Here is a 17,909-nt window from a genome sequence, read left to right as displayed (position 1 = left end):
ATGGTAAATATTACTACAATACAATCAAAGTGTCTAATACGCAAAACAAAACGAAGCAACGGCTAGGGTAAGTAGTAAGCCTTCAATTCTTAAAGATTCTGTTTCCTCATCGATCATGATGACAGCATGTTGTAAGATCAAGTCTTTCATATCTACCATCACAAATCAACAAAAACAATCATACATTGAAATTTAAGGAGATACAAAAAAAGTAAAACTTCAAATATAAAAACAAAGTTTGAAATAATATTAAACCTTCTTGTAGTCTTTCCTTTTCATTCAAGGCATCTTTTATGACAAGAGGAGAATTAGTAGTCCGGAGCCAATCTTGTGCACATATAAGGGCCTCCACCGTTGATGGAGCTAAGGAAGTACGAAATGAATCTAATATTCGACCCCCCGTGCCAAAAGTCGACTCGGAAGCTACGGTAGAAACCGGGATGACAAGCACATCTCTAGCCATCAAAGAAAGTTTGGGATATCTTTTTTGGTTATCCTTCCACCATTGTAATATATTAAAAGATGGATCCCTACTTTCCCGGTCATCTTCTAAATACTTCTCCCAATCCGTTTTCTTCACAATTAAACATATTATTACTCTCACACTCTTTTGAGTTGACATCCTTAGAAGTAGTACTTGAAGAGCATGAAGCTTCTTTGGCAGCCGTAGTAGCAGCATAGTTGTCGAAAAGAGAGTGGAAAAAGTAACTAATATTCAAGGACAATAGTTTACCTTTATCCTGCCCATATGCTTTTTTCACCATCCAATCAACATACCCAAACTTCTATCTTGGGTCAATGATTAGAGACACAAACATAAGCAAATTGAGATTCTCAATTTTACCCCAATATTTGTCATTTTTCACCTTCATTTTTTTCAGCCATTTTTTTAATGCCTTCATTTTTATGGAGAAGATGCTCGGATATTACTTGTCCAACACCAAAGATCACATCTACATAGCTATTACTAGTGACATAACGGGATCCCGACATTTTCAAAGTGGCATCCTAAAATTTTTTCAAGAAAGGTAGAAAGTAAGCCACTTCTTTCCAATCATCAGCTAGAAGGGGTTCATTAAGTTTTCTCATTTCTTTTTGAAGTTCAGTGTCTTTATTAAGCAACAAACCGAATGCCTTTTTGAACTTCATGGCAGTGTCTAACATCAAATAAGTGGAGTTCCACCTAGTCTCAACATCTAAGCATAAAAGATTTTTAGTAGAAATTTTTTCCTCACGAGCACAAGCCATAAACTTTTGGGTTCTTGTCGGCGAAGACCTTACAAATTTAACTAAAGTTCGGATTTTAAGAATTGACATTTCTAGATCAGTCAAACCCTCTTTCACTACTAAGTTCAAGATATGAGATGCACATCTCATATGCAAATATTTACCTTCCATAACATCACATTCAGAATTATTGAACTTCCTCCTTAAATAATCAACAGCAACATCATTAGAACTAGCATTGTCTACGGTTACCGTCATGACATTTTTCAAGTCCCAACCCGAAAGACATTTCTCAACACTTTGACCAATGACCTTACCCGAGTGACCCGAAATCTGACAAAAATTAATGATCCTTTTATGCAAATTCCAATCAGCGGAGCAGTTAAACACATGTACCTTAAATTTTGGCCCGAAGTCCAACAATCAGTTGTGAGACAAACTCTAGAAGACATTTTTCCAACTCGTGTAGTTCTGTTCTTTTCTCGAAGGTATAACTTATAACAATCTTTAGCCACGGTAAAACGTGAAGGTATTACAAACTGAGGATTCATATCCTTGCAAAACCCCTTAAACCCCTCTCCTGCAACAGTTTTAAAAGGCAATTCATCAATTATTAGCATCTTAGCAAGTGATGATCTAGTTTTTTCTTGATCAAAACTCCACACAGAAGGAACATCAACAGTTTGGGTTGTACCATCATCATTCACAACAGTTCTAGACTCCAATGTAATAAGTTTTTCTTTCCTATCAACATTTGCAGTCATCTTTGGACAACGACCTACATGATTGCCTAATGTCCCAGTTCCGTTAGCCGACTTACAACTTATTATCTTATTACAATATATGCATTCCGCAAAATCCCGAACCTTAGCTTGCACGTAATGTTCCCAATGAGGAGATTGATTTTTTCTAATTCTAACGAAAGGCTGACCAGGGCACCAGATATTACTTACATTGCTAGAACTAGAAGGGATTTTTGGTGGTCTCGCTCTCTTCTGCTTGGTGGATTTATGAGAATTTACCTTCGACCGTTTATTTGAAACTTCTTCAAAATCCTCCTCATCATGTTCCCTTGAGTGGTCCTCATACTCCTCGACATCTATGACTCTTTCATCAATGTGATTGAAGGTGTCATTATCTTCATGACTTGATTCCATTCCTACAAATAAGAAACATAATAAAATCAAAATCAGCACACGATTTCAGCATTGCTCGGGTTTGAATCAGATGACATAAAGAAGGAGATAACAGCAGTAGCAAAACTGGCTGTTCAGTGTTTGCTAAGTACACGAGAAATGAGACCGTCTATGCAACAAGTATTAGAAAGGTTATACAACATTCAGGATCAAAATGATAGAAATGTTAGACCAGAAGAACTTGAGAATTCATTAATTGTTTCATATTCATCTATGTAAAAAGAGCAGCCAACTAGCTTCATTTTTGTACCAATTTTCAGATTGACTAAAGACTGTAACGAATGAAATGATGATTCGTGAGGTAAACGAATGAAACGATGCAACGAATCAAACAACACTCTGATGCGGAGGTAAACGAAAATCGATCACTTTGTTTCTTCAATATTAATTAAATTGTCATCAAACGATGCACCGAATGAAAATCGATCCAAAAACATATAATCAAAAGATCAAACAACATATAATCCAACAAAGTAAGCGAAAATCAGAACAAAAAATACAAAAAATACAGAAAAATCAAACGAAAATCAATTCGAAATACATAAAAACAAGTGAGGTACAAATGAAAATTCAACTTAGACAACAAACCTTGATAGAGAGATGACTTGTTAGTTGTGAGGCAGATCTGAATTGAGGGGAAATATAGTGATTGAATTGGGGCCAAATTGGGGATCTGAATGTGTGACTGTGTGTGTGTGAGAGACTGAGAGTAGTGCGTGACTGCGTGTGTTGTTGAATGAGGGAATTGGAGTTTGGATGGACGGAGTTTCTTAAACCTTTTTTTTAATCTTTTTTTTTTTTTTTAATAAATCTTAAAACCGAGTCAAACTGGGTATACGCTTTACCAATTACGCTGACCCGGATACGATACGGTTTCTAAAAAACCGTATCGGGTATACGGAAAAAAAAACCGTATATACGGAATACCGTATAATGAGAACGTATATCGTATCGTATCCGTATTAAAAAAACTTGAAATTTTTGCTTAGCCCTAGGCATAAATGGGGGCAGTTTTGTAAGGTTGTGAGGTATGGGTGTTTAACGAGGGGTTTGCTTAGGACGACCCGCCGGCAGGAGGATACTTGGCAGCAGTGGTGGTGATTTTAGGGGGATGAGGTGGGTCGTTCTAGTGGTGGTTAGGTGTTTGTGGTGGAAGTGAGTTTAAGAATTAATGTTGTGGGGAAATGGTGGTGATGGGTAAGTTAGTAAGGCTAAACTGTCTTTTTATGTCTTTATTTGAGATTTGGTATTGAGTTTGGAAAAAAATAGGACTTTTGGTATAAGTTTTGACAGAAAGTTATCTTAGGTATAATATTTGAAAAAATGACTTATTCAAAGTATAAATTATCAAATTAGCCTAAAAAAAAAATATTACGCTGTTGCTCATATTAGTCGTACACATGATGACAATGCAAAATGATTCCATAATCAACAAAAAAATATCTGTATACAATCACTCGGTTATCCAAAACCAATTACAAAAAATTTTCATCTACATAATGTGTCAAATTTACTTAGACGACTAACCTATACAAAAATATAAACCACCGATATGTAAACTGACTAATTGTTTAAAAAAAAAGGCCGAAGAGACAAGACTACTTGGCAGCCTCAGATTCGCTCATCTCCCATTGGGCATATTACCAAGAGAATCTGGTTCAACACAACAAAGTTAACGAGAAAACAAAATATCAACATAGAATATCCTATATAACTAACGGGACACATACATTACTGTATTTTAATTATCACAACTACTAGCAATACACTCACCTGAATGTGAATGTGAGGAGCTTGGAACATTTCCTATGGCCGCTAAGAGATGCATTTTCCCAAAAATTAGCTCCAGCTGCAGTAAAAACAAAACAGGAGGAATTAAATATGCCATTGTAAGCGATAAGGTAGGGGAATGGATCAATGGGTAACACCATCTCTTTTCCTCATCTTCGGTAAAACTAGCAATGGCCTCCAACAAAGACCTATAAACAATCGTCCACGAGGTTCATGAATATTATTAGAATTAGAATTAGCCAAATATTTCATACTCTTAGTCATGGTTGCAGCGTCAACCTCACAAGTAATAGGATTCTACCTTGACTAAGCAACTAAAGAGAGGATCACCTAACTAATCTAATAGCTATCTACGTTACACTACACTAATGCGTGTTTATGTCAAATTGTTTATAGCTTTGAGGCCATCAAGCAACTAAAATTAACTATACCTGACAAAACATATTAGTTATTATAGTTATAGGTCGCTTGCTCTCTAGTAATTTCATCAGTTTCGCAGTACTTTCCAACTATCCTACATGAACTTCCTAAAGAGGACAAGGTATAAATAATGAGAGCAGCTAAATCAAACACCAAGTACTAGATTTATACTACATTATTGGTGCACAAGAGTACTGAATGACAAACCTTCAGCTTTACTGTTACTCCGTATTCTTTAAGTTCTTTAAATCCTCGCTTTCTGCAAAATGAATCCTTTTAGAGTGTGAAATGAATGCTATTTCTGTACAAGATTTCAATATTTTACTATTTAGTCACAATCACATGAAAGCAAATAAAGAAGACTAATGTAAATTCATCATTAAACTCTTCCTTATTACCAGTATATGTAAAATGAAGTGAAATATGGCGAGAAAAATACGAGTTTGGGAGAGAAATGCACCTTGGAAACAGTGTGCGGTGATGAAAAAATGAAGGCCTGTTATCAGAAGAATTGAACTGTAATAAAAAGGAGGTTACCTGGAGCCTTCTTGCTCTCAGCTTCATCCAATAAGCCTACTAAAACAGCTTCATCCTTTCCCCAATCTCTTCTACAACCCTAAAACTTGGAACATTACTGCAAGCATTTAGCGTCAAAGTTGGGTATCCATATCTTGTTTTGTATTTTAGCTGCTTCAGCAACAAAAGTATGAGTTCGACGTTGCAAATTAAAACCAGATTCAAAGAAGCAGATAGAAGTAGAACCTGTTTCTCCTACAGGTCAATTTGTGTCCTTGGCGTTTTGGAATCCGAAGTTCCGATTCACATTGACATATCTGGCACAATCAACTCGGGATTTTCATCTATAATGGTAAGTTCACCTTTCTCCCTCACCATTTTGCCCTGCTTTACATCTGCAATTTCCACTAAAACATGGGAGTTTCCACATTTCCAACAAGGCCCAAGATCAATGCTCCGGCTATGGGAATCAGACTATGCGCCTCAAGGCGTAACAGACGGCGAATTTCTACCCCCAAGGAGGTCAAACTAATTTGCATTGTGGCACACATTATATATTTTTTCTTTTACCAAGTTTGTATTAGAAGGTTGAGCAAAGGCAAAGTTTTTCGAAACTTTTTCCATTCCAAAGAAAAATTGACATTTTCAGCCCCAAAAAAAATATGAATTTTGTCATTTCCAGAAATCGTATTATTGCTCCATGAATTAAAAATTGAACAAGAAGCCAATAATCTGAGTAGCATAAAACAGGCATAATTGCAGATTATATGAGATTAAATAGACGCAAAAGCATAAATTACTCCCTCCGTCCCAGACTCCCGGTCATTTGTTTATCGAAAATCCATTTTTGATCTCTCTATTTTGGGAATGCAGTAATTTGATTATCCTCGCTGTCCACTATCCGTTTATGTCCCCCTCCTCTTTCCGGTCTATGTTCCAAAACCAAAGGTAAACCAATGACCGGGGGACGGAGGGAGTAATATTTCAATGAGTTTCCATGTGGATTGACAAGTAGTGAATAAAAAACATTAAAGGAAGAATCTGAAGAGCTTACACTATGTGAGGACACTCCAGATTAAGAACTTGGCACGATTGATTTTTTAAATTTGGGAATTCTTAAATTAGATCAAACTCATATCTGACATGGTCTTGATGCAAACACAGGTACATGATAAGAAAGGTGAAACAATGGAAAAGGGTGAAAGTGGACCTTCAAGAGCATATTCATGTTCCCAACGTCCCGGATGGTTTGTCAATAGAATGAAATCAGGTACAAAATATTCAAGAGCATATTCATGTCCCCAACGCTGCGCTGCATTAATGAACTGCATTTGAATCACCCATAAACCCTAACTAATTAAAATGAAATCGGTATAAAATAAGAAGTGCTAATTACCACAAAGTGGAATTTGCAAATAACGAAAAGACGGAAAAAAATCCATAAATTGAAAATGGTTTATAATTAATTTGAGCATGAAATTACCGTCGATTGATGCGAGAAAGTCCCTTAATAACCTCCCCATTATAAAGAACCCTAATTCCGTGCCATTGAATTATCGACGATCGATTAGGACAATTGATTTTGGGGTTTTAGTCGTGCTCAAGCCCTATAGCAGATGAAGAAGGTAGTCGTTGGCGAGGCCAATGAAGATCGTAATTGATTAGAGATAGGGTGGGTTTGACTGAGCGGAGAAAGGAGATGAAGATGGGGAGATGGCGGGTTTTGGGGGTTAGGGTTTGGGAGTGAGGGTGAGTGAGAGGATTTTGGGAAGAATGTAGGTAGTCGAAATTATAAGTGATGGCGGTGAAGCAAATATTTTTGTCGCCCATAATTTTCATTTTAGATGCACATCGGTTAAATGTAATGTCTCATGTCCATGACTTTTGTATAGACATGGGTTTTATTAAATGTCACATGTCTTTTAAAATCAGAAATAATGGACTTGTGTTTTTTAACGCAACCGATGTACATGTAATTATATGCACATCGATTTTTTTTCAAACAACCGATGTACATGTTATGTACATCGGTTTTCCAGATAATACGATGTCCATCGACGGATGTCCATAACGAGTTTTGTAGTAGTGCCTAATGCCTCGAAACCTGTGTCATTGGCTATGTAAAGTGATCAGATTTACAGTCTTAAACGTCCCGTCGAAAATTGCATAGAACTGCAGACTCTAGACATTTAGAAATGGAAAATAACTCTTTGCCTTCAATTACAGTGGCAGTGGCAGTGGCAGGGCCAGGATTTTAGACCAGCGGGGGCGATAAATTTCAGCGGGGGTGTAGTGGTTATACTATAAGGCAATATCGGAAAAAACAACACAAATTATTCTTTAAAACGGTCTTGTGGTATAGGACCACTTGGGGCGTGTTTGATTCGCGCATGGGTATGAGTTTGGATTCAGAAATTATATTCGGGTGGTATGAGTCTGGAACTTGATTTCTCATACTTTGTGTTTGTTCCAATTTGTGTGGAATGAGGTTGAATTTCATCAAAGTTGAAAAAATCTAAAATACATTAAAAATAATTATTTTTGATATTGAAAAATCATGAAAATTAATCCATATTTCCAATGGAGCCAAAGATTCATTACTCTTTGTTTCTGGATTATGATGGAATAAAACAAAATGGCTCAATAAAGTGGCTACGCTTCTTTCTCTTGTGAAGTAGTGGTCTTTCGATGCAGTTCTCGACGCAATTTTCATCTTGGGTCGTTCGGAAACAGCCTCTTTGTGTTACTAACACAAGGGTAAGGCTGCGTACATCCGACCCCCCTTACCCCGCAATTTGCGGGAGCCATTGAGGCACTGGGGTAATGTTGTTTTATTGAAAAATCATGAAAATGAAGATTTGATCAAATAAATGTAAAAAAAAAAAATCATTTGAAAAGTTTCATATATGTTTTTCTCATGGTTTTGGTTTTATTATTTGATACCCATGGGATGGTTATCAATCTCATACCCACCTCCCCTCTTGGGTATGAGAAATCCATACCTTATGGGTTTGAGGTATGGTATGAAACCTTCATTTTTATCAAACAAACATCTAGTATGAATTTGGCTGATTCCAAACTCATACCTCATACCTTTATGAGTTGAAACAAACAAACCTCAATTTATAGTCCAGTCCAATTAATCCACCGTCTATATAACCACACACCAACCATTGTATATTACTCGTCTTCAACTATAAGACGTGTCGGCTAATTGGTATATAGGTAGAAAATGTGTCTCTCACACTATTAATACGAGACATTCTTTAGAGTTCAATTGTCGGTAAGAAGTTAACTTAAGAAACCTTCATATTCAAACCCGTCCAGCTTGAGTTCTGTCCTTCTGGTGCTAACTGGCTTTTCCTTGGGCTCTGACTGCTGTAAAAAATTAGATCTTGTAGAGGCTGGTCATGCTTTAGTGGGTGCTCTTATGCCCGAATATGATCCTGTAGCCAAAATTTCGATCATTCCCGTGTGTCAAGCTGGTTGTTGATAGTAGGGTAAAGTCGTCACACCCTTATCAAAAACAAATTTATAAAGCTCGATACCTAACTAGTAAAGTCGGGTAAGTCGAGGTCGATCACAAGGATGGTGGGGTTAGAAATGGTTTATAAGTCTCGGTCTTTGCTTTAGCCTAATCGGTCAATAGCGAGAGGTTTGAACTAAGCATCTAATTGAAATGATTAAAAACATGAAATAAATAACTAAATGACAATTAAATAAAACTAAGATGAATGAAGCAACTAAAATAAACAAAGAAATGAGATTAAATTCAATTTAAGAAAGATGTCGGAGGATTTACGGAGTTCAAGCCAAGAGGTGATGATTTTGTAAAGGCTAAAAGATAGACAAGAATCAAGGTAAAAGTGTGCTAGTCAAAGGGGCATGGTAGACTCTCTCAAGCCTAACATAAAGCTAGAATAATCGTCCACTCTCGTGACCACAATTGCCCTCACCAAATCCCAACAAAGTCACCACTCACTCTCGTTACAATGGATCCTAAGTCCCCTCTCTTGATTCTCCCTTTCCGGACCCAAGTCTCCTTGCGGAAGGGTAGTGGTATAAAATGCGGGTCCTAGAGGCCTATTAGGTGCATTTAACAAACTAAACAATCAAGAAGGCAAAACCAACCACAAATTAACGTCAAAACTTGTTGATGAAATATTGACCTAAAGAAACCCATACTTTCAAGGCATAAACTCCAACCCCCAACAAATAAAACTACTCACTAAACATGTGTAAAACTACACTAATCAAACAATCTACTAACAATATTGTATCACCAAACATGATTAAAACGATAAAGATAAGTACTTTAATCTAAACAAACATGATTGAAACAATAAAGGTAGGAACTTTAATCTAAACAAACAATTAAACTAGATTTGAATTAAGACAATAAAATGAGAAAAAGGGAAGAAAATTGTACCATTGATGAATAAAGTAGGAAACTTGGTTGAATATGATAGGGATGAATCTCTTCTCCCTTCAATTACAACCCACTAATCTAAATGTAAACTATTGATAATTGTGAATATTGAATGAACTAAAGAGTAATTAAATTAATGATGAAGAAAGATAAAGACTTTGATTAATTAAAATTAAAGGGAGAAATATTAGGGTTCTTGTTACAATAATGGAGAGACTAATTTTTCTCATCTAATTTTGAGAGAGGGAGAGTATTCTAATCTAGGGTAGTGTAATGTAAAGTGGTGTGAAATTGTCTCCTTACAAATGAGAGATGAGCTTTATATATAGCCCTTCTAATTACAAGTCTAATTAGACTAATTACAATAACAATAATCTAATGATAACAACACTACTACTACTAATAATAATATTAATAATAATGAAAATACTAATGATAATATTAGTAATAGTAATAATAATAATAATACTAATTATGCTACTAATTATACCATTAATTATAATAATCTCATAATCATATTAATAATACTAACTAATACTAATATATAATAATAATAATAATAATACAAAACAATCGACAAAAGCAAAACAACGCATCATCAAAATACGAAACAAGGCAAAACCCGCAACAGGGGACCTCTGCCGGTGGACCGGCTGCCGTCGAGGTCACCGGCAGCGAGCGTCTTCAACCATGGGAGGAATTAGGCGACTTGGTTATGGGAGCCGGCTGCCGGTTAGCCGGAATAGACAAACAAATTTGATGCGAGTTGCGAGTTTGAATAGAAGGAAGTGCTGCGTGCCGGTTGGCCGGCCGCCGTGGTCATGACCGGCGGGGAGTCTTCTGGAAAATGGAGGGAGTTGTGGGTGTCGTCCCAGCCGGTCGTGGTGGTGGCCGCCGGGGTGCCGGCTAAGGGAAAAAGGGTGTGCGAAAACAGGGGAAATGCAGCGCGCGCGGGGCTCGAAAACTGAGTCGTGGCTGCCACCTTGGTGGTCGATGGTGGGCTTAGGTGGTAGTTTTGTGGAGGTGGAAGTGGGAGGAGGTCATTGGTGGTCGTGGGTGGTTACCACGGTGGCTGTGGGTGGCTGTAATGGTGGTTGAAAGATGGGTGCATGAGATGGGTGTTGTTTGTATGTTTGTGGCTAGGGGTGGAAGAAGGGTTCGTGGTGGCTGTTTTGGGTGGTTGTGGTGGCCATGGGTGGTTGGGTTGTAATGGAGGAAGTTAAGGGTGGCCATTGGTGGTGAGAGGTGGCTGCCACGGTGGCCGGAGGTGATAGTAAAAGCTCAGCAAAGACCGTCTGAAATTAGCAGCTGCTCCTTTACTTGGTTTATTTTTCCATGATTTTGCCTATTTTCACCTCCGCCATTTCTTCTCATAATCCCGTCTTGCTCTTCCGCCTCACTTTCCCGTCTTGCCTGCACATTAAATTAATATAATAATAATAATAGTACTAATATTATACATAAATACAATTAATTATTAATTATAAACTAATACGACTAATTATAAATTAGTAAATAAATGAGTGTATTAGACAATTAAGCACACAAAATGAGTCGGAATAAGGTAATAGGACGGGGCTAAACCGTCCTAAATTAGGACGATATCAGCGGTCTCACATTCTTTGCTCCCAGCGAATAACGACTGGAATCAGGGCTTTATAGCAGAAGCTACCTCAAAAATCAAATGGCTGTTGCTCTTGGTGGCAGGTATGTAATGTAGCATATCCATTCGTTCTTATAGTCGGTTATTTTCGATTTATAAATACAAGCTTTCCCCTTCATTTGCTAGGGCTGCTGACTTGCTGAAGAGGTAATATTTGGTGAAGACAATGTGACAACAGGCGCGTCAAATGACTTCATGCAAGTTTCTCGAGTGGCTAGGCAGATGGTTGAGAGACTTGGATTCAGCAAGAAAATCCGCCAACAGGTAAGACAATTCAGAAACTTTTAACAATCTAAGGACTCTCTCTAAGAGCCAAACTCATGAGATCCCGTCTCTTAGATATCTATCTAGTTATATAATACTCCCTACTATTCGGAATAACTGTCCTATTTGGACAATGACACGAAAAATAAGGAATATAGTTAAATAATGAAAAGTAAAAGATAGGGGTAAGATTATAGGAGAGCGGGTGTTATGCTTTAGATGGGTAATTTGTTAATTAAGATGCTAATGACTCCTCCCATTTTTACACAGCTTTTTGTTTCCCTCCATAATCATAAACACATAGCTGAAGCTATGTTTTTTCATTACATGGTTTCGATACCCACACGGTTTTGCTTTAAAATAAAATGACAAAGTATAATTATTACACATACTATTTTCTAATTAAATTACATAATAAAATTACATTACCTTAAAATAATATTACATTTCACTTAAAATAAAAATACATTAACTAGGAAATGAAATTACTGCACACAAATTGAAAGAGCGAAAGAGAAAATTGGACATCGGATTAACTTTCGATTTCCTTCAACTTATCTTGATTGGCGTGTTTGAGTTGTTCCATAAGTCAAGTAAACCCAAATTGTCGGTCCAAATGTTGCATATCCAACTCACCAAGATTGAAATTTGACACCAAAATTGAAATATGGAGCCAAAATACAAACAAGGGAATATTTGCGCAAAAACCAAAATTTCAAAAGAGTGCAAAGTTATTTGTGCTATAAATAGAAGGTGTATTTATTAGAGTTCATTGATAAACATCAGTCCAAAAACACCTTTCAAATAAAGAGCTATCAAACGCGAAACGACGTCCAGTTTCCCCGGGTGGAAATCTTAGCATCGAGAATCGTGAGGTGGTGGTACCAGACATAGCAGTAGAAAAAAATTCGCAAACATTCAATGAAGAATCTCACCCTCACCCACATCTAAATCTTCATATACCTTCTCCATACTACGAAGATCAATATCACCAGAAAAAGATTGAATTTTTTCCATTGATTGTGAAATTAATCAAAGCAGATGAACAGAGCTTATGAATCAGATCAAATTTTTGATGTAGATTAAAAGAGGAGATGAAATTTTGATGAAGAATAGAATATCGTTGATATATCTAATCTAATGAAGATTAAGAGAGGATATGAGAGGTGGGAGAGAGAGAGAGAGAGAGAAAGAGAGGAGTTGTGAAGCGGAAGAGGGAGAACTAGGGTTTTAGGGGAAGAGGAAGAAATAAAAGGCGGGAGGTATTAGGAAATGGGCTGGGTTAATTAGGGAAGGGGAAGATTAGTGGGCTGGGTTAGTTTATTAATAGGTTGGGTTAGGGGTAGTATGAGTTGTAAATAAAGAAAATAGCAAAGGGTAGAAACGTCATTAATCATGTCCAAATATGTCAAATGAGACAGTTATGTGAATAGACGGAAATGACAAATGGGACAGTTATTCTGAATAGGAGGGAGTATATAATTTTTCTAAAAGATAATACAGGTCTAATCTAAGATCTAATCTATGAGCAGGTGATTGGACATCCTGGAAGAGTTGCGTGAAATGGGAGGGCTTGCAATTCCTGCTGATCTTAGCAGTGAAGAAGCAAATGATTATCTCAGACAAGCATGTGACAAGTGTGGAGTGGTGTGTAAACCGCCGTACAGGACAACGGGAAAGATTTTCTGAACTACTATTTCAATTTTCAATTTTCAATTTTCTGAATGATTAAATTATTTTTCATGAGTGATGTATTTGATATAAACTTGTAAACCCCTTCCAGCTTTGTAATGCCTATACTGAATTGAATGATCCCATGGAGCAACGGGAAAGATTTTCTGAACTACTAAAGGTCTGGTTTGTTTTGGAATGATTGATTAGCATAATTTAAACTCCATATCATTTTGGGGATAATTAAAGAATATTATCAATTTTGATCAGGAATTGAAAGGTGGAGACTATGAGGCTACAGAGCTTGATGAGGAATTCTGTGAATCATTGGAGTATGGTTTACCGCCGTCGGCTGGTTGGGGCATTGGACTGGACAGACTTGTGATGTTTCTGACATACTCACAAGCCATCAAGGTAACTTGTTATCAGGCGGCTTTTTCTAGTTGTCAATTTCCTTTGTTTTTAACGGTAATGATAAATACAACCCTTAGGGTTGTAAATGAGAATTTAATGCATTTCCTTAAGTGGAATTAAAGTAGGAATCAAGACAAATTTACACGTTTATTGATGTCATTAATGCTTGATTTAAGCTTTTTAATGTCTGACATCCTAATCTGTTTTATTTCAGGATGTTTTACTATTTCCATTGCTCAAACCAAAGGTACGTGCTCTAACTCTATGTTTTGTTGTACTGTCAGCGTCCTCATTTGACTAATGCACATTTACCAAGGAATCTAGTAGTTGCAATTTTACCGCTCATTTCTCTCTTTTCCCGACTCATAATCTTGTTCTCATGCACCCATGTAACCCATGTAGCAACACACCCACCACGCTATGACACAACCAGACCCTCCATGAATTCTATGACCCACCACCACCTCGATCACATCCTATTGACTCATCACGAACACAAAACTAGACCCACCACTATGATCCAAATGCCGACCTCTAAGGCGTACCACTCATCATAGTTGACCATCCTAATTCCTAACCTTGGGAATTAGCAAGGTGGCACACTAATAATTCTCAATGCCAAATGTTATGGAGTTTAGAAGTTGCAACTTGCTCGCATGTAGTTTTGTGGCCCAGTGGTGAAATGTGCAGATGTGTTCAATGTGGTGTTTACCATGTACTTCAATGCTTTCCTTTGCTTTTCAACTTTAGCACGTTTTTTTATCTCCTGTTTTTTTTTTTTTCGCGGAATAGATGAAGATAGCTTGATGTTGCGATGCAATCTGGAGCTCTTACATGTACGTAACGATGCATTTCTTGAAGATGAAGTCAAATTTTGTGATCTCGTAAACACTAAGCTCGCTAGGAGTCTCACATGCTGTGAGAACTTTTGACCTAGGTCTCAAACTTTGCAGTCTGAAGATTGCCTTGCGCTATTAATGAATGGCTCTCTAATATTGGGTACTATGTATCAGAATGTGTGATTCTGGACTTCCAATCTTATTTCAATTCATGTTTAAAGTATTACATAAATGTTACAACAATCCGTCTCATTGAAGACGGCCACTATCCGTCATCAATGCCGAAGACGGATAGTGGTCCTCTCTCAAAAAATACAAGTGGCGGGGCAAGTGGGGGTATCTATTTCACCCTTACTTGCACTATCCATTTGCATTTTGTGAGAGGAACATTATCCGTCTTCAGCTTGTGACGGATAGTGTCCGTTTTCAATAAGAGTTTGTGATGTTACAAGCAGTTGCGAAGCGACATACGAGAGGATGGGTCCTCCTAGTATGCCCAACGTAAAAAATAAAATACTGCAGTAAATAGGGGGTTGTGTTAAGAATGCAACCCGTCTCATTATAGACGACCACTATCCGTCTTTAGCTATAGACGGATAGTGACCCTCTCACAAAATAAAGTGGGAGGGCAAGTGGGGGTATCCATTTCCCACCCACTTGCAACTATCCACTTTCATTTGTGAGAGGAACACTATTCGTCTATAGCTATAGATGGATAGTGGTCGTCTATAATGAGAATTTGTCCAATAAAGTATTGCAGTAAACTTAATTTAGTCGTGAGCTGGTGCGTTAGTTTAGATTATATAGTTCACTGATTTGAGCGGTTACAACAATAATATCAAGTTAGCGCTAGTGGCATGCGGTCTTGGCCAGAAGAGGCGGTATAGCACTAGCCTTTAACCCGTGTATACACACATAGTGGCATGCGGTCTTGGCCAAATGATATGCTCTTCTCAGTCCGTCTTCTTATTGAAGACGATCACTATCCGTCACAAGCTCAAGACGGATAGTGGCCCTCTCACATAATGCAAGTGGGAGGGCAAGTGTGGGTATCCATTTTTCTCCACTTGTACTATACATTTGCAATTTTTTGTGAGAGGGATACTATCCGTCTTCAGCTTGTGACGGATAGTGTCCGTCTTCAATAAGATTTTGTGCTCTTAAGAGAGGATTGTTATAAGTGAGCAGCACAACAAGAATATTCTCCCAATCGTTCTTTGAATTCATATCATTGATTGGATATATTTGAGGTATATTTTATTCAAATGGTATGAATACAAATTTTCATTTAAGACGGATACTGTTCGTCTTAGTTTTAAAGCGGGTCAAATAATTATCACTTTCATAGACAAGACAAAAACAAAATGAATATTAGCAAAACGACTTGTTTTATCTATGCAAGTGATGAGTATTTGATCCGTTTTAATCTTAAGACGGATGTTCTAATAAACCATTGATTAAATATATGTAAAATATATTTTAGTCAAATGGTATGAAACCAAGAAAATGAAAGGGAGTAACATTCTATCGTCAATAATATTAAACAATTGTCACTATATTATCAGTTTATGATTATGATAAAAAATAGTAATTGTTTCTACATGAAAGCTCTTGCTTTAAAAGAAAGCATTTTTACAGCTAAATACATACTTTGAAATTTCATAGTTAAATTGAAAGGCAATAATTTATGTGTTATTAACTTAGCGTACTAACTCCGCCTATGAGTGTTTTCGGGCATTCGTTGCCGGTCCCAAGCCCGGGTAAAGGAGGAGGGTTGCGGTAGGTCTGTGGCAGCCAGCATAAAAACTTAGTCACATTCTATGGACATGAATCGGAATTTGAACATCGTTGGAGCGTCTCCTCAGAAGCGACACGGTGCACTTCTTAGACCCGGGTGTAGTGAAAAGTATGTGAGGGTTGCTAGGTCGTCGCCCGGAAGCGACGCGCCATCTTTACATCTGGGGGTGGTGTCAAATAGGCAAGGGTGCGCTACATCTTCTAGACCCGGGTGTAGTGAAAAATATGCAAGGGTTGTTAGGTCGTCGCCCAAAAGCGGCGCGCCACCTCGAAGTATGGGTGTGGTGTAAAATAGGTTCGGATCTAGGAAGCATGGTCAAGAGCGGGTAAAGAAATCAGGACATGACTTTAGGAAGGGTAGTAGGTTACGTTTTGGTACTTGGAATGTTGGCTCTTTGACGGGAGATTAGGCGAGGTAGGGAGGTTATGAAAAGGAGGAGAGTGCATATAATGTGTCTACAAGAGACAAAGTGGGTCGGAGATAAAGCAAGGGTGATAGCGCCTTGGGGTTATAAGCTTTGGTACACGGGTAAAGACAAAAGTCGTAATGGAGTGGGTATTGTCATTGATAAAGATTACATTGATGATGTGGTAGAAATATCGAGAAAGAGTGATAGGATTATGAGCATTAAGCTTGTAGTCGGGGATGAGGTGGTGACGGTTATAAGTGCTTACGCACCTCAAGTAGGTTTGGATGCTTCTTTTCGACGAGCCTTCTGGGAAGATTTGGAAGAGGTTGTAGAACGAGTCCCTATTGGAGAGAAATTGATCATTGGTGGTGACCTCAATGGGCATGTGGGTACTAGTCGAGTTGGCTTTGAGAACATTCATGGGGGTTTTGGGTTCGGGGAGAGAAATGAAGCAGGAAGTGACATATTGGATTTTGCTTTGGCATATGACTTGGGTATAATCAGTGGCGGAGCCAGGATTTTAACTCAGGAGGGGCGGATCGCGATCACACGTAAATAACAAGTTTGTATTTCAAAACCTATTTGAACATAGATTACAAATAAGGTCAATTTTTTTAAAATAATGCATTATAATAAAGTTGATCCGCTAAAATTACCTGTAAAATATAAATAACATCCTACAAATCACTTGTTGGATTTCGAAATCTTTAACAATGATCGGCGATTCTTCTTAGAAGCGAATTCATCAATTATCGAATCAATGTCAAACTCCTTGGCAATCCCTTTCTCAACGTACACGATTAATGAATCATTAAATAATCATCCTCCATGCGATTACGAAGTGCGGTCTTTATCAATTTCATGGTGAAAAAGCACGCTCTGCGATTGCGATTGACACCGGTAGAGTTAAGACTAATCGAACTAGTCGATCGATAAGATAATATATCTCCCCCTTTTCAGTTTCCGCAAGCCATCGACAAAGATCAGATATAGATTTTAACCTATCTAATTGAGGGTGCTCCATCATTTCAAGCAAGAAGAGGTCTAACGACTTTTAAGATTCAACTTCTCTTGCTCGGTAAAATCCGCTGGATAAAATTTTGAAACAAGCTTGTAAATGTCATCAACCTTGAAATTTTGAAATTTTCTCTTCGGGTCAAGAGACGAACTCAGAGAAAGCAATTCAATCATTTCATCATTGAATCTAAAATCTAGCTCATGTAGTTGAGAGTCTATCGCAAAGATTGAAGACATCGAATCGAAAATAATGTA

At 37.6% G+C, this 17,909-nt stretch overlaps 1 protein-coding gene across 6 annotated transcripts in view; it reads left to right on the top strand.

The window, feature by feature from the left end:
- LOC141642271 (lysine--tRNA ligase-like) overlaps positions 1-17,909 on the top strand; it is a 37,545-nt gene that overhangs the window by 11,457 nt on the left and 8,179 nt on the right. For 2 of the 6 annotated variants that reach the window (XM_074451018.1, XM_074451019.1), the window contains exons 13-17: positions 6,315-6,420; positions 13,039-13,181; positions 13,290-13,358; positions 13,448-13,591; positions 13,806-13,838. In XM_074451018.1, coding sequence (XP_074307119.1) covers positions 6,315-6,420; positions 13,039-13,181; positions 13,290-13,358; positions 13,448-13,591; positions 13,806-13,838 — 495 coding nt within the window. Of the gene's footprint in view, positions 1-6,314; positions 6,421-7,376; positions 8,631-11,211; positions 11,287-11,368; positions 11,507-13,038; positions 13,182-13,289; positions 13,359-13,447; positions 13,592-13,805; positions 13,839-14,383; positions 14,663-17,909 lie in introns of those variants that run through there. The other 4 variants (XM_074451020.1, XM_074451021.1, XM_074451022.1 and 1 more) reach the window with 4 other exon arrangements.

Source organism: Silene latifolia, chromosome 2 (assembly GCF_048544455.1).
Source record: "Silene latifolia isolate original U9 population chromosome 2, ASM4854445v1, whole genome shotgun sequence".
Taxonomy (NCBI): domain Eukaryota; kingdom Viridiplantae; phylum Streptophyta; class Magnoliopsida; order Caryophyllales; family Caryophyllaceae; genus Silene; species Silene latifolia.
This window is presented reverse-complemented; position numbering and strand designations above follow the sequence as displayed.